At 44.9% G+C, this 21611-nt stretch overlaps 1 protein-coding gene across 2 annotated transcripts in view; it reads right to left on the bottom strand.

Annotated features, from left to right (window-relative positions):
• Positions 1–21252, bottom strand: part of ILKAP (ILK associated serine/threonine phosphatase) — a 90638-nt gene extending 69386 nt beyond the window's left edge. For both annotated transcript variants that reach the window (XM_073625692.1, XM_073625693.1), the window contains exon 1: positions 21105–21252. In XM_073625692.1, coding sequence (XP_073481793.1) covers positions 21105–21147 — 43 coding nt within the window. In that variant the 5' untranslated portion in view covers positions 21148–21252. The remainder of the gene's footprint in view (positions 1–21104) is intronic.
• Between the last annotated feature and the right edge of the window lie 359 nt (positions 21253–21611).

The following is a 21611-nucleotide window of genomic DNA, read 5'->3' as shown; positions in this document are numbered from 1 at the left end:
GTCACTAAATGATATATTGCTCAAACATGCCATGGGAATATGTGAAATTACACCCCAAAATACATTCTGTTGCTTCTCCTGAGTACGGGGATACCACATGTGAGACTTTTTGGGAGCCTAGACGCGCACGGGACCCCGAAAACCAAGCACCGCCTTCAGGCTTTCCAAGGGCGTAAATTTTTGATTTCACTCTTCACTGCCTATCACAGTTTCGGAGGCCATGGAATGCCCAGGTGGCAAAAAAACCCCCCAAATGACCCCATTTTGGAAAGTAGACACCCCAAGCTATTTGCTGAGATGCATAGTGAGTATTTTGCAGACCTCACTTTTTGTCACAAAGTTTTGAAAATTGAAAAAAAAAAAAAAAAAAAAAAAATTTTTTCTTGTCTTTCTTCATTTTCAAAAACAAATGAGAGCTGCAAAATACTCACCATGCCTCTCAGCAAATAGCTTGGGGTGTCTACTTTCCAAAATGGGGTCATTGGGGGGGGGGGGGGGGGGCTTGTGCCACCTGGGCATTCCATGGCCTCCGAAACTGTGATAGGCAGTGAAGAGTGAAATCAAAAATTTACGCCCTTAGAAATCCTGAAGGCGGTGCTTGGTTTTCGGGGCCCTGTACGCGGCTAGGCTCCCAAAAAGTCCCACACATGTGGTATCCCCATACTCAGGAGAAGCAGCTGAATATATTTTGGGGTGCAATTCCACATATGCCCATGGCCTGTGTGAGCAATATATCATTTAGTGACAACTTTTTGTAATTTTTTTTTTTTGTCATTATTCAATCACTTGGGACAAAAAAAATGAATATTCAATGGGCTCAACATGCCTCTCAGCAATTTCCTTGGGGTGTCTACTTTCCAAAATGGGGTCATTTGTGGGGGTTTTGTACCGCCCTGCCATTTTAGCACCTCAAGAAATGACATAGGCAGTCATAAATTAAAGGCTGTGTAAATTCCAGAAAATGTACCCTAGTTTGTAGGCGCTATAACTTTTGCACAAACCAATAAATATACACTTATTGACTTTTTTTTTTACCAAAGACATGTGGCCGAATACATTTTGGCCTAAATGTATGACTAAAATTGAGTTTATTGGATTTTTTTTTATAACAAAAAGTAGAAAATATCATTTTTTTTCAAAATTTTCGGTCTTTTTCCGTGTATAGCGCAAAAAATAAAAAACGGCAGAGGTGACCAAATACCATCAAAAGAAAGCTCTATTTGTGGGAAGAAAAGGACGCAAATTTCGTTTGGGTACAGCATTGCATGACCGCGCAATTAGCAGTTAAAGCGACACAGTGCCAAATTGTAAAAAGTGCTCTGGTCAGGAAGGGGGTAAATCCTTGCGGGGCTGAAGTGGTTAAAGAACTTCAGCTTTTCCTCCCCAAAACAACAGATGAATTGTGTATGTTAGTGCTGCACGATTAATCGCAGAGAATCGTTATCGCGATTCTCCGCACGCCGCGATCGCAACTCTGGATTTGTGCAATTCTGACCATCAAGCTGTTGCGAGCTGAAAAGCGTGCGCCGAGCACTGATCGATGTTATCCCCGGCATTTTTCCCTGTTTCAGAGCGGAGGGGAAGCCGTCGGAGCCAGCGTGCTGACGACACTCAGCAGAAGAATGTGATTGGTCAGGTAAGTAATCTTCCTCACAGAAGTCCCAGGGACAAGCGTGACTGCAGCACTGAGGAAACGTGAGTTTTACTTTTTTTTTTTTTTTTTTAGAATTATCAAATGCTCTCTCTCTCTCTCAATAGATATAATGAATGTACCTCTCTCAATAGATATAATGAATGTCTCTCTCTCTCTCTCAAAAAAAAAAATTGTTAAAGTAATAAAAAAATAAAACAATAAATAAAAAAAACAAATTAAAGTGCCCCCCATCCCCGTAAAAGTGAACGCATACGTAAGTCTCGCTGTTTAAACGACATCCAGCTCAGAGGGTGTAAATCTTTGAAATAAAATGTTTTTGAGAATCGTGAGAGAATCGTGATCTTTATTCTCTAAGCAAAAAAATTGTGATTCTAATTTTTCCCAGAATCGTGCAGCTCTAGTGTATGTGAGTGAATCCCAGCCACACTGTCAGTTTATGTGCAACTTTCCTCCTTTAGCTGTATAAAGCAGGTTTCTGTGATGTCACTTCTCCTCCTGGATGAATTTCAAAGTTCTCTGACTGCCTGTTTCCAGTCCTGATACTACATGTCCCATGATCCTTTTAACCTCTGTGGTTTCAGGGCTATGGGAGTCACTTGTACCAGTTCTGGGAGTTTATGTGGGCGAGTCCTAGGGTTACTGTGGGTGTTTCTGGGTCTTCGTGTGGGTGGTGAAAAGTGTCATACTTCCTCCCGTTTCATTCCTCTCTTACAGCATGCCAATAGAATAATGGCTTATTGCAAGGCTACAGAAGAATTGCTATGGGAGGTTATTATGAAGGTGTTTCCTTCATATGTAAATGAATCAATTCACAGAGAGCAGGGCTCTAAGAGGGCGGGATCTGAGGGGCGGGACTCTCCCTGTTCATACTGGTCGGCATATTTGAGCAGGATTGAATTTTAATTGTGAGCCATTCAATCCTGCCTGGCAGCAGCACAGCTAGCTTTTAGAACAGGCTGTGTATGAAGGGGTTTCCTTCTTAAAACATGCTGTGATCTATGAGGTGGGACTCGGGAGGTTTGTACTTTTCCTGTAGGTGTGACTGGGGTGGGAGATTGAATGCTAACTAGGATGTATTCAATCCCACCCACCATCAGAGCTGGGAAATTACATAATTTGCAGAGTCTGAAAGACTACAAAGGGGAGAGTTTCAGGCTCTAGCTGCTGCAGGAAGTGGCTGTGGAATGGATCGAGTCCATGAGCAGGATTACAGTGTCACATGATAAAAGAGCCACAACTAAACCCAGAATATCAGGGGATCTGAGACAGCAGAGCAACATGGTACAAAGGTATGATATATGCTGGGACTGATTATTCCTTTCAGTTCTAGTAAAAAGAAAGTTGGAATCCAGCTTTGTCAGGCCATCAAATGGCTGGTGTAGGCTAAAGAGGAGGGCCCATCAAAAAAAAAAAAAAAAAAATTAAAAGTCAGCAGCTACAAATACTGCAGCTGCTGACTTCTAATTGGACACTTACCTGTCCCAGGGTCCAGCGATGCGGGTGATAGAAGCCCTACTCGTCTCCCCCTCCGTTCAGCGGCGCCGGCATTGCAACTGTGGGCACCGGGCTGTGGCTTCACAGCCTGGCACCCTCTGCGCATGCGCGAGCACCGCCACGATTGGCCGCTCAGTCACCTGGGACCCAGATGATTGACAGGAGGGAGGGAGCAGAGCTGAGCCCTTCCTGTGCCGAGGGGGAAGTGATGTCAACAGCCCAGGCACTGGAAGAGGCAGACTATGAGGGACCCCCTAGCAACAGGCATTTAGAGGTAAGTAAAAATAAATAAATATCCAAATTTTTTTTAATTTTTTTTTTTTTTTTTTTTTTAGGCACAATCATGACTTTTTTTTTTTTTTTTTTTTTTTTTTTAGGGTGGAACTAAGGCGGATTATTTTTGTTTCAAATTATATAGATCATGTTCAACAGCTGCTCAGATGTATCCAGTGTACTGGGAGAGCCTGCATGGATTTGATGTCTGATACATTAGCTTTTTTGCCAAGCACCTTCATCTCCAGTGACATCCCGTTACGTCACTAGATTCTGAGCATTTATACCAGGATGATGCTTGCAGCTGCAGGAATCATCCCAGTACTTTTTTTTTTAAAGAGCCAACAGTCGGCATATCACCGATCATGGTGTGATCAAATGCCTTTAAGGGCAGAGGAGAAATTTGGGGTCTAATAGAATAGAGTACCTGTCACAAAAAAAAAAAAAAAAAAAAAAAAAAGTTTTAAAGCGCCCACATACTCGCGTGCAAAAGGTGAACGCATGCGTCAGTCCCGCACGTGCACAAACAGCAATCACCCCACACGAGAGATTTCACTGTGAACGTCCGATTGAGGCCAGTAATTCTAGCACCAGATCTAAAGTGATAACCTGTAAAGGCTTTTAAAGTATTGCTTTTGGATAGTAACATTCACGTCGTTTGTCGCCATTGCATGGCCGTGTGCAAATTTAAAGCATGACTCGTTTGGCATCTATTTTCTCAGCAGAACATCATCTTTTATATTTTACCAAACAATTGGGTATTATATTGTGTTTTTGTGCAATAAGATTAAAAAAGCATTAGCATTAAGCTGGGGGGGGGGTTGAAAAACTGCTGTGCAAATACTGTGCGATATAAAAAATTGCAACATCCACCATTTTATTCTCCCAAGTCATCCTCTTTAAAAAAAAAAAAAAAAATATTATACATGTTTGGGGGTTCCAAGTAATTTTCTAGCAAAAAAATACTGATTTTTACATATAAACAAAAGATGCCAGAAAAGGCCCCCCCTTTTTTTTTTAAGTGGCCCTTCACCTACCGTACCGAATATGAATGTAGTACATACATTTTATTTTTCCCTGCACGCAGCCCCACGTTTGAATTTTTCATTTCTCGCCTAGGTGAGAAGACATCCAGCTCCTAAGGTGATGACAGCACAGGACCCAGTGAGATAGTGGTGGGTCACTACAGAACACCCCTGGATTGGCTGAGAGTGGGATTATTGAGCATAACTCAGCAAACCAGGCAATTGGGGAATGGAGAACAACACAAAACAGGGGTGACAAGCCTCTTTAATAGTTTTATTGAAGACATTACAGTAGGCCAGCGTGCTTATAATAGTAGCTCAGGAATTCCTCTGCAGGAAGAATCTGCTGCCTGCGATGCACTATGCTGCCTACATATATCTGTGGCACACCATCATATCTCATGACCTGGGTGTAGACTCCATCACCCCTCCCCCAACCACAGTGCTATTATTGTATCACCCCGGAGTACCCTCCCCCCCCCCCTTTTTTCTTATAATGCAGACATACATCTCTTATCTATAGAGCAGGTTAAAGTGGAACTAAAGTTCTGCTGTAAGAAACAGCGAGTAGGCAGGCTTTTATTGCAGAAGAGATATCTCTTCAGCAACCCAATGCCCTCTACCCCGCTCTTCATGGTCTTCTTTGATGCTGTAAAATAAGCTTACAGAGCCATACTGGTCTGACTGCAGGGATGATCGGCACCTGCACATGAGCGACGTCATCTTGTTTAGGCCAATAAAAAAGGCCCAAAGACTGGCACTCAGAAGATGAGGGATCACTGGACAGGTAAATATTCACCCTTTAGTTCTGTCTTAAAGTGGAACTTTAGTCAGAAAATGAAGTCCTGCTAGATCACGTCAGGCTCGCCCCTTTTGCAAGTATAGCTATGTAAAACATTAAAAATAAGTGTCTATACTGTTTAATATCCACTAATACACTGGCTCACCCTGCTCAGTTGCTCTCTATTTCCAGGAACTGACGAATTTGTAGAGGCCGATCTGCTGACCTCCTTAAGAGCCCTTTCACACTGCCAGCGTCCGAAAAACGCTGGTAAAGCGCCGCTTAACCAGCGATTTTCAAGTGCTAGTGGGGCACTTTTAACCCCCGCTAGTGGCCAAATAAAGGGTTAAATTGCTGCTGCAAAGGCGTTTTGCAGGCACTTCCCATGGATTTCAATGAGGAGGGGCTCTTTAGGAGCGGTGTATCTCCACTTCTAAAGCGCTGCAAAGAGGATGCTTGCAGGACTTGTTTTTGACATCCTGCCAGCGCAGCGCCTCAGTGTGAAAGCACTCGGGCTTTCACATTGGGATTGCAGATGGGGCTTCTTTCAGGCGCTTTACTTAATGCTTTACTTTCAGTTCCTGAAAATAGAGAGCAACTGAGCAGGGTGAGCCAGTGTACTAGTGGATATTAAACAGTATAGACACTTATTTTTAATGTTTTACATAGCTATACTTGCAAAAGGGGCGAGCCTGACGTGATCTAGCAGGACTTCATTTTCTGACTATAGTTCCACTTTAAGACAGAACTAAAGGGTGAATTTTTACCTGTCCAGTGATCCCTCATCTTCTGAGTGCCAGTCTTTGGGACTTTTTTATTGGCCTAAACAAGATGACGTCGCTCTTGTGCAGGTGCCGATCATCCCTGCAGTCAGAGACCAGTATGGCTCTGTAAGCTTATTTTACAGCATCAAAGAAGACCATGAAGAGCGGGGTAGAGGGCATTGGGTTGCTGAAGAGATATCTCTTCTGCAATAAAAGCCTGCCTACTCGCTGTTTCTTACAGCAGAACTTTAGTTCCACTTTAACCTGCTCTATAGATAAGAGACCCCAGTGTAAAAGGGGTCTAAAGCGTAAAATACACCCTCTTTACAGTCAAGGAAGCTGCCATCTCAGTGTCTGTTTGATCTGCAACTGCCATGGTGCTGCGCATGTGATCAGTTATAACACCAATCATTTGATGGTTTAACAGTTTGGTTGAGGACACAAGCAAATGTGACAGTTGGCAATGCCTGCATTCCAGAAATGTAACTGTTTTTTGAAATTTTTAAAGCAGAACCTTACCCATAACAACAACTAAAAGAAATTATGTTCTTTAGCAATGAACATTCATTCCACATTAATAATGATCCTACCAAAAGGAGTGTGTGCTGTAAATTGCCTCCCGCATAGTTCCTGTTACTTCTTGTCGGAAGCTGACATTGTGCTGAAGCCCTGAGCCCCTGAACAGTAGTAAATTATAGGGCCAGTTCACACCAGATGCAGTTCTGTGCGCTTTTTTTCTGTACAAAATGCATGCACAGTGTTTTCCATGTATTCTGATGGCTCTAGTTTACACCATGCAGTCAGTTTCGGGTCAGTTTCTGCACCGGAAACTGACTGCATGGTGTGAACTAGAGCCATTGGAATACATGGAAAACACAATGCATGCATTTTTAGTGCAGAAAAAAAGCGCACGGAACTGCATCTGGTGTGAACTGGCCCTTAAAGCGGTATTAACCACTTGACGACCGCCTCACGCCGATGTACGTCGGCAAGGTGGCACGGACAGGCAAAATCACGTACATGTACGTGATTTGCCTTCCGCGGGTGTGGGGTCCGATCGGACCCCCCCCGGTGCCCGAGGCGGTCGTCCTTTGTCCCACGGCGATCGGAGGTGAGGGGGAGGCCATCCGTTCGTGGCCCCCCCCTCGCGATCGCCGCCGGCTAATCGAATCATTCCTTTGCTGCTGTATGCTAAACAGCAGCAAAGGAAATTATGTCATCTCTCCTTGGCTCGGTAATTTCCGTTCCGGCCCGAGGAAAGAAGACAGGTATGTGAGTGCACAACACTACACAACACAGTAGAACATGCCAGGCACACAAAACACCCCGATCCCCCCCCAATCACCCCCCCCCCCCCCCCCCGTCACAAACTGACACCAGCAGTTTTTTTTTTTTTCTGATTACTGCATTGGTGTCAGTTTGTGACAGTTACAGTGTTGGGACAGTTAGTATTAGCCCCCTGTAGGTCTAGGATACCCCCCTAATAAAGTTTTAACCCCTTGATCACCCCCTGTCACCAGTGTCGCTAAGCGATCATTTTTCTGATCGCTGTATTAGTGTCACTGGTGACGCTAGTTAGGGACGTAAATATTTAGGTTCGCCGTCAGCATTTTATAGCGACAGGGACCCCCATATACTACCGAATAAATGTTTTAACCCCTTGATGGCCCCCTAGTTAACCCTTTCACCACTGATCACCGTATAACTGTTACGGTTGACGCTGGTTAGTTTGTTTATTTTTTATAGTGTCAGGGCACCCGCCGTTTATTACCGAATAAAGGTTTAGCCCCCTGATCGCCCGGCGGTGATAAGCGTCGCCCTAGGCAGCGTCAGATTAGCGCCAGTACCGCTAACACCCACGCACGCAGCATACGCCTCCCTTAGTGGTATAGTATCTGATCGGATCAATATCTGATCCGATCAGATCTATACTAGCGTCCCCAGCAGTTTAGGGTTCCCAAAAACGCAGTGTTAGCGGGATCAGCCCAGATACTTGCTAGCACCTGCGTTTTGCCCCTCTGCCCAGCCCACCCAAGTGCAGTATCGATCGATCACTGTCACTTACAAAACACTAAACGCATAACTGCAGCGTTCGCAGAGTCAGGCCTGATCCCTGCGATCGCTAACAGTTTTTTTGGTAGCATTTTGGTGAACTGGCAAGCACCAGCCCCAGGCAGCGTCAGGTTAGCGCCAGTAGCGCTAACACCCACGCACGCACCGTACACCTCCCTTAGTGGTATAGTATCTGAACGGATCAATATCTGGTCCGATCAGATCTATACTAGCGTCCCCAGCAGTTTAGGGTTCCCAAAAACGCAGTGTTAGCGGGATCAGCCCAGATACTTGCTAGCACCTGCGTTTTGCCCCTCTGCCCAGCCCACCCAAGTGCAGTATCGATCGATCACTGTCACTTACAAAACACTAAACGCATAACTGCAGCGTTCGCAGAGTCAGGCCTGATCCCTGCGATCGCTAACAGTTTTTTTGGTAGCATTTTGGTGAACTGGCAAGCACCAGCCCCAGGCAGCGTCAGGTTAGCGCCAGTAGCGCTAACACCCACGCACGCACCGTACACCTCCCTTAGTGGTATAGTATCTGAACGGATCAATATCTGGTCCGATCAGATCTATACTAGCGTCCCCAGCAGTTTAGGGTTCCCAAAAACGCAGTGTTAGCGGGATCAGCCCAGATACCTGCTAGCACCTGCATTTTGCCCCTCCGCCCGGCCCAGCCCACCCAAGTGCAGTATCGATCGATCACTGTCACTTACAAAACACTAAACGCATAACTGCAGCGTTCCCAGAGTCAGGCCTGATCCCTGCAATCGCTAACAGTTTTTTTGGTAGCTTTTTATTGAACTGGCAAGCACCAGCGGCCTAGTACACCCCGGTCGTAGTCAAACCAGCACTGCAGTAACACTTGGTGACGTGGCGAGTCCCATAAGTGCAGTTCAAGCTGGTGAGGTGGCAAGCACAAGTAGTGTCCCGCTGCCACCAAGAAGACAAACACAGGCCCGTCGTGCCCATAATGCCCTTCCTGCTGCATTCGCCAATCCTAACTGGGAACCCACCACTTCTGCAGCGCCCGTACTTCCCCCATTCACATCTCCAACCAAATGCAGTCGGCTGCATGAGAGGCATTTTCTTTATGTCCTCCCGAGTACCCCTACCCAACGAACCCCCCCAAAAAAGATGTTGTGTCTGCAGCAAGCGCGGATATAGGCGTGACACCCGCTATTATTGTTCCTCCTGTCCTGACAATCCTGGTCTTTGCATTGGTGAATGTTTTGAACGCTACCATTCACTAGTTGAGTATTAGCGTAGGGTACAGCATTGCACAGACTAGGCACACTTTCACAGGGTCTCCCAAGATGCCATCGCATTTTGAGAGACCCGAACCTGGAACCGGTTACCGTTATAAAAGTTAGTTACAAAAAAAGCGTAAAAAAAAAAAAAAAAATATATAAAATAAAAAAATATAGTTGTTTCATTGTTCTCTCTCTATTCTCTCTCTCTATTGTTCTGCTCTTTTTTACTGTATTCTATTCTGCAATGTTTTATGTTATTATGTTTTATCATGTTTGCTTTTCAGGTATGCAATTTTTTATACTTTACCGTTTACTGTGCTTTATTGTTAACCATTTTTTTGTCTTCAGGTACGCCATTCACGACTTTGAATGGTTATACCAGAATGATGCCTGCAGGTTTAGGTATCATCTTGGTATCATTCTTTTCAGCCAGCGGTCGGCTTTCATGTAAAAGAAATCCTAGCGGCTAATTAGCCTCTAGACTGCTTTTACAAGCCGTGGGAGGGAATGCCCCCCCCCCCACCGTCTTCTGTGTTTTTCTCTGGCTCTCCTGTCTCAACAGGGAACCTGAGAATGCAGCCGGTGATTCAGCCAGCTGACCATAGAGCTGATCAGAGACCAGAGTGGCTCCAAACATCTCTATGGCCTAAGAAACCAGAAGCTACGAGCATTTTATGACTTAGATTTCGCCGGATGTAAATAGCGCCATTGGGAAATTGGGGAAGCATTTTATCACACCGATCTTGGTGTCTTCAGATGCTTTGAGGGCAGAGGAGAGATCTAGGGTCTAATAGACCTCAATTTTTTCAAAAAAGAGTACCTGTCACTACCTATTGCTATCATAGGGGATATTTACATTCCCCGAGATAACAATAAAAATGATAAAAAAAAAAAAAAAAAAAAAAATGAAAGGAACAGTTTAAAAATAAGATAAAAAAAGCAAAAAAATAATAAAGAGAAAAAAAAAAAAAAAGCACCCCTGTCGCCCCCTGCTCTCGCGCTAAGGCGAACGCAAGCGGCGGTCTGTCGTCAAACGTAAACAGCAATTGCACCATGCATGTGAGGTATCACCGCGAAAGTCAGTTCGAGGGCAGTAATTTTTGCAGTAGACCTCCTCTGTAAATCTAAAGTGGTAACCTGTAAAGGCTTTTAAAGGCTTTTAAAAATGTATTTATTTTGTTGCCACTGCACGTTTGTGCGCAATTTTAAAGCATGTCATGTTTGGTATCCATGTACTCAGCCTAAGATCATCTTTTTTATTTCATCAAACATTTGGGCAATATAGTGTGTTTTAGTGCATTAAAATGTAAAAAAGTGTGTTTTTTCCCCAAAAAATGCGTTTGAAAAATCGCTGCGCAAATACTGTGTGAAAAAAAAAAATGAAACACCCACCATTTTAATCTGTAGGGCATTTGCTTTAAAAAAAATAATATAATGTTTGGGGGTTCAAAGTAATTTTTTTGCAAAAAAAAATAACTTTTTCATGTAAACAATGAGTGTCAGAAAGGGCTTTGTCTTCAAGTGGTTAGAAGAGTGAGTGATGTGTGACATAAGCTTCTAAATGTTGTGCATAAAATGCCAGGACAGTTCAAAACCCCCCCAAATGACCCCATTTTGGAAGGTAGACACCCCAAGCTATTTGCTGAGAGGCATGTCGAGTCCATGGAATATTTTATATTGCGACACAAGTTGCGGGAAAGTGACACTTTTTTTTTTTTTTTTTTTGCACAAAGTTGTCACTAAATGATATATTGCTCAAACATGCCATGGGAATATGTGAAATTACACCCCAAAATAAATTCTGCTGCTTCTCCTGAGTACGGGGATACCACATGTGTGAGACTTTTTGGGAGCCTAGCCGCGTACGGGACCCCGAAAACCAAGCACCGCCTTTAGGATTTCTAAGGGTGTAAATTTTTGATTTCACTCTTCACTGCCTATCACAGTTTCGGAGGCCATGGAATGCCCAGGTGGCACAAAACCCCCCCAAATGACCCCATTTTGGAAAGTAGACACCCCAAGCTATTTGCTGAGAGGTATAGTGAGTATTTTGCAGACTTCATTTTTTGTCACAAAGTTTTGAAAATTGAAAAAAGAAAAAAAAAATGTTTTTTCTTGTCTTTCTTCATTTTCAAAAACAAATGAGAGCTGCAAAATACTCACCATGCCTCTCAGCAAATAGCTTGGGGTGTCTACTATCCAAAATGGGGTCATTTGGGGGGGGTTTTGTGCCACCTGGGCATTCCATGGCCTCCGAAACTGTGATAGGCAGTGAAGAGTGAAATCAAAAATTTACACCCTTAGAAATCCTGAAGGCGGTGCTTGGTTTTCGGGGCCCCGTACGCGGCTAGGCTCCCAAAAAGTCCCACACATGTGGTATCCCCATACTCAGGAGAAGCAGCTGAATGTATTTTGGGGTGCAATTCCACATAGGCCCATGGCCTGTGTGAGCAATATATCATTTAGTGACAACTTTTTGTAAATATTTTTTTTTTTTTTTTTTGTCATTATTCAATCACTTGGGACAAAAAAAAAAAAATATTCAATGGGTTCAACATGCCTCTCAGCAATTTCCTTGGGGTGTCTACTTTCTAAAATGGGGTCATTTGGGGGGGTTTTGTACTGCCCTGCCATTTTAGCACCTCAAGAAATGACATAGGCAGTCATAAACTAAAAGCTGTGTAAATTACAGAAAATGTACCCTAGTTTGTAGACGCTATAACTTTTGCGCAAACCAATAAATATACGCTTATTGACATTTTTTTTACCAAAGACATGTGGCCGAATACATTTTGGCCTAAATGTATGACTAAAATTTAGTTTATTGGATTTTTTTATAACAAAAAGTAGAAAATATCATTTTTTTTTCAAAATTTTCGGTCTTTTTCTGTTTATAGCGCAAAAAATAAAAACTGCAGAGGTGATCAAATACCATCAAAAGAAAGCTCTATTTGTGGGAAGAAAAGGACGCAAATTTCGTTTGGGTACAGCATTGCATGACCGCGCAATTAGCAGTTAAAGCGACGCAGTGCCAAGTTGGAAAAAGACCTCTGGTCCTTAGGCAGCATAATGGTCCGGGGCTCAAGTGGTTAAACCTATTGATTAAAGGCTTCAAAAAACAGTTACATTCCGGAATTGCTAACTGTCACATTTGCTTGTGTCTTCAACCAACCTGTCAAACCATCAAATTGTTGGTGTCATCACTGATCACATGTGCAGCACCATGGCAATAGCAGATCAAACAGAAGCATTTTCCACTACTGACAGCCACATCGCAACATGATCCCCCGTATCTGAAGAAGTGGGAGAGAGACCTCAATGTTTTGATCACCGAGGATCAAAAGACTTGTATCCTTCTATTTGCGCACAGGTCTTCCCTGTGCAGCAAATATCAAGAGATTACTTTCAAGATCCTGACGCGCTGGTACAGGACCCCATCGGTGCTGGCGTCAATATTTCCAGGTCACAGCGCTGGAGGTGCGGTACCCAGACTGGCACGTTACTCCACATCTTCTGGGAGTGTTCGCTGCTGGTACCTTTCTGGAGCCAGGTCTTGAAGATCGTACACAAGCTTACTGATTTCTCCCTTCATGACAACCCGGCAGCTATACTCCTAAACCTGACCCCTATGTCCTGTAAGAGATATCACAAATCTTTACTGAAACTAGGGCTGCAACTAACGATTATTTTCATAATCGATTAGTTGACCGATTAATAACCTTAAAAAAAAAAAAAGTGTGGTGTATAATTTAGTTAATACGTAAAGTTTTTAAAAAAAAGGCAATTTAGTCTTAAATATCTCTATGCAGTGGTAAATATAAATAACCAACTATATGGTTAGGGAGCAAAATATCTAATCCACGCTGAGAATAACAGATAGAAGAGATATCCTGTATATACTATTAGAGGAGATATACTGTATATACTATTAGAGGAGAGATATCCTGTATATACTATTAGAGGAGAGATATCCTGTATATACACTATTAAAGGGTGAATCTGGTAAATATCATCAGACTCAGATCAATTTTTTTTATTAAAAAAAAAAAAAAAAAAAAAACCCAAAAACAAAATGTCTTCCCTCAAAAAAAATGTAATTTTAAGAACGTTTGTTCGATTTTATAATCGTTAGTGGGGTGAAATCAACGTTCATTTTCAACCACAGTGATGGGAAAATTTGGAAATAGAAAACTTCTTAGTCAAAGGAATTTTCAGACAGTGGATGTGGTTTTCGTTCAGAAATTACATTCGTGTTAAAAACAAGTGAAAATTTCAAACATTCTTTCATTCAGCGAATGTACAAAGATTTTTCATCTGAATATTCTCGTCTGAAAATTGATCGGTGTGGCCAGCATAAGGCTTGGTACACACCTATGCAGTTTACTTTTGATATGTTTCTGCAGTGCTTCTGCTGTGTGTTTTGATTTTTGCTAACGTGATTTTGCTGCGATTTGCGTTTTTGATTTTTTTTTGGCCAATTTGTTGTTGGGCAGATTAAAAAACACAAATTGATGCAAAAACGCATTGCATGCTTTTCTTCAGCTTCTCCATGAAGTATATTGAACCAAAAAAGCACCGTTTTGCGTTAAAAAAAAAAAAAAAAAAAAAAAAGACCCTGACCCTTTCCAAATACGCAGCGGCTGAAAAAAGCAAAGATGTGAACGTGTCCCATAGGAAACCATGTAAATGAACTGTAGTGCGTTTCTACAAAAAACACATAGATGTGAACCAGGCCTAAGACATTTAGTAACATAATGGGGTTAAAAAAAAAAAAAAAAAAAAAAATCTAAAATTAGCCCTTTATAGTACAAAAAAAAAGCAGATAATCACTACTGTAAAGGGTTCATTTTTTTATTGTAGAACTGTGAAAGTAATACTTACACTAGCTATTTGATCTTTTTGTACTATAAAGAGCTCATTTTAGTTTTTTTTAACCCCATTATGTTACTGGCCAATTAATCAATTATGAAAATAGTAATCGATTAATTTCATAATCGATTAGTTGTTTCAGCCCTAACTGAAACACCTTTTAAATGCAGCAAGGGCCTGCGTCCCCAGCATGTGGAGGCAACAGTCCCCACCTTTGGTGTCACAGTGGTTTGCCAGAGTGAACGACATACAACAGATAGAACGCCTGGCAGCAGTCCTTGGTGATAGGGAGGAGGAACACAATGCACTTTGGATACACTGGGATTTGTTCTGGTTTTCGAACGAATATGAGACATACACTTGAGTAAGTTTCTCCAGGTAACTCGGAAGTCTGCAGTCGTCGACCCAGCTGAAGCTCCCTACCCTTCCCTACCTCTTACCCCCCCCCCCCCCCTCTGTCCTCCCAATTCCCTCTAACCCCCCCCCCCTCTCCATCTTTTCCTGGCACCTTGGTGTCATCCTTTTTATTTTTTTTAATATTACTCTGAAAAAATCAATCGGTATGCGGTGATTGGTAGGTGCCACCCATACAATAAGAAGGTAAAAGAGACGTGACGGAGACAGTTTACGACATTAAAGTGTTGTTCCCTACCTCTCTTTAGCCAGGTTCCTGCTAGTTAGGGTCACACTTGTCTCACACTATAACTTATAGGTATATGTATGACCCATAAAATGATGGGTCTTTTACAATTAGAGGTTCCCGTCACAGTCCTGTTTGAAAAACAGGCTTTATTTAAAATAGAAGCAATAACCTACAGTTGATAATTTTCTTCATATGGCTGTTAAGAAACTTTTGTTGGTTTTGTCGCTGTTACCCGTTGCCTTTTTGAAATGTTGAGTTTAATGTCTATCTCTAGATGTCACCAGTTACTGTATGTAAAACTATGCCTTATTGATCATTCCGCATACCTTTAATAAAGATTAAAAAAAAAAAAAAAAAAAAGCATTTTCCTTGGCTGTAAACGATAGGAGGATTTAAGTCCACCTTAGGCCAGGTTAACACTGACAGCGGGAATGAAATCACGTGAGTTCAGAAAGACATCTGTGCGGGTTGCTGCAATGATGTCTACGGAAATCGCACCCCTAAGTGGCCAAAAGTCGTACAGAAACTCCATTTGGGAATTGGTGCGGCGTCGCACCGATTCAGACGGTGTTATTGCCGGAATTTACCACCGATTTGACATGTCAAATTGCATGCCAAATCGCTCCAGTGTGAACCAGGGCTTAAAGCTGTAAGCAGATCGGCCTCTACAAACTCAGCAGTGCCTAAAAATGAAGAGCAACTGAGCATGTGCAGAGCAGGGTGAGACCGTGTATTATTGGATTTTAAAACAGTATACAGTGCCTTGCGAAAGTATTCGGCCCCCTTGAACTTTTCAACCTTTTGCCACATTTCAGGCTTCAAACATAAAGATATAAAATTTTTATTTTTTGTGAAGAATCACCAACAAGTGGGACACAATTGTGAAGTGGAACGAAATCTATTGGATTGTTGAAACTTTTTTAACTAATAAAAAAATGAAAAGTGGGGCGTGCAAAATTATTCGGCCCCCTTGCGTTAATACTTTGTAGAGCCACCTTTTGCTGCGATTACAGCTGCAAGTCGCTTGGGGTATGTCTCTATCAGTTTTGCACATCGAGAGACTGAAACTCTTGCCCATTCTTCCTTGCAAAACAGCTCGAGCTCAGTGAGGTTGGATGGAGAGCGTTTGTGAACAGCAGTTTTCAGCTCTTTCCACAGATTCTCGATTGGATTCAGGTCTGGACTTTGACTTGGCCATTCTAACACCTGGATACGTTTATTTGTGAACCATTCCTTTGTAGATTTTGCTGTATGTTTGGGATCATTGTCTTGTTGGAAGATAAATCTCCGTCCCAGTTTCAGGTCTTTTGCAGACTCCAACAGGTTTTCATCCAGAATGGTCCTGTATTTGGCTGCATCCATCTTCCCCTCAATTTTAACCATCTTCCCTGTCCCTGCTGAAGAAAAGCAGGCCCAAACCATGATGCTGCCACCACCATGTTTGACAGTGGGGATGGTGTGTTGAGTGTGATGAGCTGTGTTGCTTTTACGCCAAACATATCGTTTTGCATTGTGGCCAAAAAGTTCGATTTTGGTTTCATCGGACCAGAGCACCTTCTTCCACATGTTTGGTGTGTCTCCCAGGTGGCTTGTGGCAAACTTTAGATGAGACTTTTTATGGATATCTTTGAGAAATGGCTTTCTTCTTGGCACTCTTCCATAAAGGCCAGATTTGTGCAGTGTACGACTGATTGTTGTCCTATGGACAGACTCTCCCACCTCAGCTGTAGTTCTCTGCAGTTCATCCAGAGTGATCATGGGCCTCTTGGCTGCATCTCTGATCAGTCTTCTCCTTGTCTGAGCTGAAAGTTTAGAGGGACAGCCAGGTCTTGGTAGATTTGCAGTGGTCTGATACTCCTTCCATTTCAAAATGATCGCTTGCACAGTGCTCCTTGGGATGTTTAAAGCTTGGGAAATCTTTTTGTATCCAAATCCGGCTTTAAACTTCTCCACAACAGTATTACGGACCTGCCTGGTGTGTTCCTTGGTCTTCATGATGCACTCTGCGCTTTCAACAGAACCCTGAGACTATCACAGAGCAGGTGCATTTATACAGAGACTTGATTACACACAGGTGGATTCTATTTATCACCATCAGTCATTTAGGACAACATTGGATCATTCAGAGATCCTCGCTGAACTTCTGGAGTGAGTTTGCTGCGCTGAAAGTAAAGGGGCCGAATAATTTTGCACGCACCACTTTTCAGTTTTTTATTTGCTAAAAAAGTTTAAAATATTCAATAGATTTCGTTCCACTTCACAATTGTGTCCCACTTGTTGGTGATTTTTCACAAAAAATTAAAATTTTATATCTTTATGTTTGAAGCCTGAAATGTGGCAAAATGTTGAAAAGTTCAAGGGGGCCGAATACTTTTGCAAGGCACTGTAGGCAGTTTTACACCTGCAAAAGGGCCAGCCTGACGTGATCTAGCAAAACTTGATTTTCTGACTAACTTTCCACTTTAAATTGACGGGTATCGTTCCGCTTTGTGATTTACTGCTGTTCAGGGGTAATGGGCTTCAACAAAATGGCAACCTCCGGCAAGAAGAAACAGGAACAATGCTCGAGACAATTTAAAGCACACACTAATTTTGGTAGCGTACTTATTAGTGTGAAATGAATGTTTCTTGCTAAAGAACATTATTTTTATTCAAGTTGTTATGGGTAAAGTTCTGCTTTAAGCCCTTTGCACACGGGATGCCTAAAAATGCCAAGTTTTCAGGCATTCCAGCGTTTTTCTATAGCGATCTGAACGCAGCCCATTTTTTTAGTATGGACCTGCTTACACAGGTGCAGAACCTTGCACTGCAAATGGACCACAAAATACTCATGTATGAGCATCAGAAATTCCAGCCAGAAAAAAAAACAAAACAAAAAACCGGAGGATGGGCTTTTTTTAAGATTTGCACGTATTGCGAGGATGCACACACATTCTTTTAGCTTTATTTTAATGAAAGAATTGTGCACATATAAGCACATACAGGTGCAAAATACTGACCAGGAATGCAGACTTTTCTATTTTGCCTGAAGAATAAGTAGCGCTAGTGTTGCCAACCACAAGTATTTTTACTGGCAGCCAGTAAAAAATGGGCACTTTTCTCCTGCCAGTAAAAGAAAAAGGTTGCCAGTAAAAAAAAAAATATGGCTATGACGCTTGGCTGAGACCATCTGAGGGCCTGCTACAGTGTGTTCAGACCGTGACGGCAGTGCATCTTGTGAAGTCATGGTGCAAGGGAACGGGGCAGCCGGAGCCTCATGTGCAGGTCTGCGGAACGGGAGGAAGGCAAGCCGGGAGTGGACTGAAAGGATAACCTGGCATGGAGAGAGAGGGTCACTGACTCAGGAGGGGACGTGTCATGTTGATGAGGTGCCATCATCATCTGTGCTGCTGTCAGTGTCACTGTGAGAGCCAATTTCATGTGTGTGCCGCCCTTTCTAATTTCTTTCCATTCTCGATTCCTGTCCCTGAGCTACTTATTTACTATATCAGACATCCCAACCTGCAGAAACTCATTTCAGGGAGGTGGTGCTTTGCGGCCGCAAACCCCCCCCCGGAAAAATATTTAAATCACTTTTTTAATATTTTTTCGCAGTGCTTCTGGGGAAGGGGGTAGGTGGTACGTGGACGGTGTCAGTAGTTATTTTTAATAATTTATTTTTTTACAATTTAATTTTTTTTCACAATGCTTTTTGGGGGTAGGGGTTGGGGCAGTGGACAGTGTTGTTAGGGCAGGGGAGAGTGGTGTCAGTAGTTTTTTTATTTTATTTTTTTACAATATTCTTTTTATATATTTTGGGGGGTTTAGTGAGATGTCAGGGGTCTAAACTGACCCCTGACATCTCCCCTTTGAGATAGACAAAGGGACTAAGGACAGAGATTCCCCAGTCCCTTTCTCAGCACTAAAGATGAATGAACAGGAGACAGAGGCTCTTGTTCATTCATAAACTGAGCAGAGTTAACACAGTTTACTCTGCTCATTTATCACAGGACACAGGAGCGAACTTGCTCACTGTGTCCAATTACTAGTTCCCCCGCAGCCGGCGGGAGGAGGAGAGGAGGGGAGGCGGTTGCAGGGGACGGCGGGGGGGGTCGAGAAGGACACAGAGGGGGCCGGAGGAGAACGGGGGGTCGAGAAAGACACAGAGGGGGCCGGAGGAGAACGGGGGGTCGAGAAAGACACAGAGGGGGCCGGAGGAGAACGGGGGGGTCGAGAAGGACACAGAGGGGGCCGGAGAATGGGGGTCGAGAAGGACACAGAGGGGGCCGGAGGAGAACGGGGGGCCGAGAAGGACACAGAGGGGGCCGGAGGAGAACGGGGGGCCGAGAAGGACACAGAGGGGGCCGGAGGAGAACGGGGGGTCGAGAAGGAAAAACGGGGGGCGGAGAAGGACACAGAGGGGGCCGGAGGAGAACGGGGGGTCGAGAAGGAAAAACGGGGGGCGGAGAAGGACACAGAGGGGGCTGGAGGAGAACGGGGGGTCGAGAAGGACACAGTTTACTCTGCTCATTTATCACAGGACACAGGAGCGAACTCACTCACTGTGTCCAATTACTAGTTCCTCCGCAGCCGGCGGGAGGAGGAGAGGAGGGGAGGCGGCTGCAGGGGACGAGGGGGGGCGGAGAAGGACACAGAGGGGGCCGGAGGAGAACGGGGGGGCGGAGAAGGACACAGAGGGGGCCGGAGAACGGGGGGGGCGGAGAAGGACACAGAGGGGGCCGGAGGAGAACGGGGGGGTCGAGAAGGACACAGAGGTGGCCGGAGAACGGGGGGACCAGAATGACACAGAGGTGGCCGGAGGAGAACGGGGGGTCGAGAAGGACACAGAGGTGGCCGGAGGAGAACGGGGGGTCGAGAAGGACACAGAGGTGGCCGGAGGAGAACGGGGGGTCGAGAAGGACACAGAGGTGGCCGGAGGAGAACGGGGGGTCGAGAAGGACACAGAGGGGGCTGGAGGAGGCCGGAGGAGAACGGGGGGTCGAGAAGGACACAGAGGGGGCCGGAGGAGAACGGGGGGGTCGAGAAGGACACAGAGGGGGCCGGAGAACGGGGGGTCGAGAAGGACACAGAGGGGGCCGGAGGAGGCCGGAGAACGGGGGGGTCGAGAAGGACACAGAGGGGGCCGGAGGAGAACACAGAGGAGGCCGGAGGAGAACGGGGGGTCGAGAAGGACACAGAGGGGGCTGGAGGAGGCCGGAGAACGGGGGGGTCGAGAAGGACACAGAGGGGGCCGGAGGAGGCCGGAGAACGGGGGGGTCGAGAAGGACACAGAGGGGGCCGGAGGAGAACAGGGGGCCGAGAGAACGGGGGGCGGAGAAGGACACAGAGGGGGCCAGAGGAGAACAGGGGGCCGAGAGGAGAACGGGGGGCGGAGAAGGACACAGAGTGGGCCGGAGAACAGGGGGCCGGAGGAGGACACAGAGGGGGCCGGAGGAGAACAGGGGGCCGGAGGAGAACGGGGGGCCGGGGGAGAACACAGAGGGGGCCGGAGGAGAACACAGAGGGGGCCGGAGGAGAACACAGAGGGGGCCGGAGGAGAACACAGAGGGGGCGGAGAACGGGGGGGCGGAGGAGGACACAGAGGGGGCCGGAGGAGAACGAGGGGGGAGGAGGGAGGTGGGAGGAGGAGGAGGAGAACACAGAACATCCGGGGATGATCGGTGCAGCAGGAGGGACAGCTGTGATCACCGATCTCCCTGTATAGGATTTTTAGCTGACAGCCACAGGAGGGAAAGAAGAAGCGACTGTCAGCTAAAAATCGATATAAAAGGAGGAGATCGGTGATCACAGCTGTTCCCCACTGCATTGATCATCCCTGAGAGATCGGGAGGGCTTGCGGGTGCTGCCACAGAAATGCGGAGACTTGAGAGGTCTGCAATATCGAAAATAAAATAAGAAATATGTTTTTGCCTTAATATCTACCTTAAATCACTTTTCTAATTGCATATTGTAAACTTGTTTGTAGCCTAAATACTGAAATTTGCACATAAACTGTCATTTTGTAACTTTTGGATATGCCAGTAAAAACGTGGCGGTGTCAGTAAATTTTGGGTGTCGTGTCAGTAAATTTCAATCTGGTAGGTTGGCAACACTGAGTAGGGCTTGCGTGTGTGTACAGGCACATTGTAAACAATGGGCTGCATTTTAGCGCAGTACAAAACACTGTGGTGAGCATTTTCAAGCCGCAGTGTGTAAGAGGGTGTAATAACAATGCCCCCCTTTAGAACCGTGTCCCTAGAACTCTCCCCCCGCCCCAGCACTGAGGTATGGGATGGACACGTCCTCTCCGCTCACCGGGAAGCTGCGGCGGTTCCGGTAACTCGTCATACAGATCCATCTTCACCCAAATACGGAGCTCCCGCCTCTCTTCTCGCGAGATTACACAAAGCAACAAAACTCGTAAAAGGACTGCCAATCATCAGCGGAGGCGGGCACATAGACCGTGGAACCAATCACCTTGGCTTTTCCGCATACTCTTGCCTAATAAGCGTTCTCAATACGAGGAGGTCACGCTACGCTTTTTAGTTGATATAGTTTATTTTTAACCCAGCAGAAAAACTGAAATTCAATGCTGTGGTGTAACCAGTGGAAGTAAAACGGTTGTATAGGCGGGGGAAAGTATACAGTATGCGTGCACTAAAGCAGCCAGCACCCGTATACTACAGGCCCGCCCCGCCGCTGTCAGTGCGCATGTGCACTTCCTGTCAAGTGGATTGGGACCGGGCCATCTTTAGGTGACGTCATTGACATGAGACATTCTAGTGGAGAAAGATACATACAGTCAGTGACCGCTGTTGTGCC

This window comes from Aquarana catesbeiana, linkage group LG04 (genome assembly GCF_042186555.1).
Source record: "Aquarana catesbeiana isolate 2022-GZ linkage group LG04, ASM4218655v1, whole genome shotgun sequence".
Lineage (NCBI taxonomy): Eukaryota > Metazoa > Chordata > Amphibia > Anura > Ranidae > Aquarana > Aquarana catesbeiana.
This window is presented reverse-complemented; position numbering and strand designations above follow the sequence as displayed.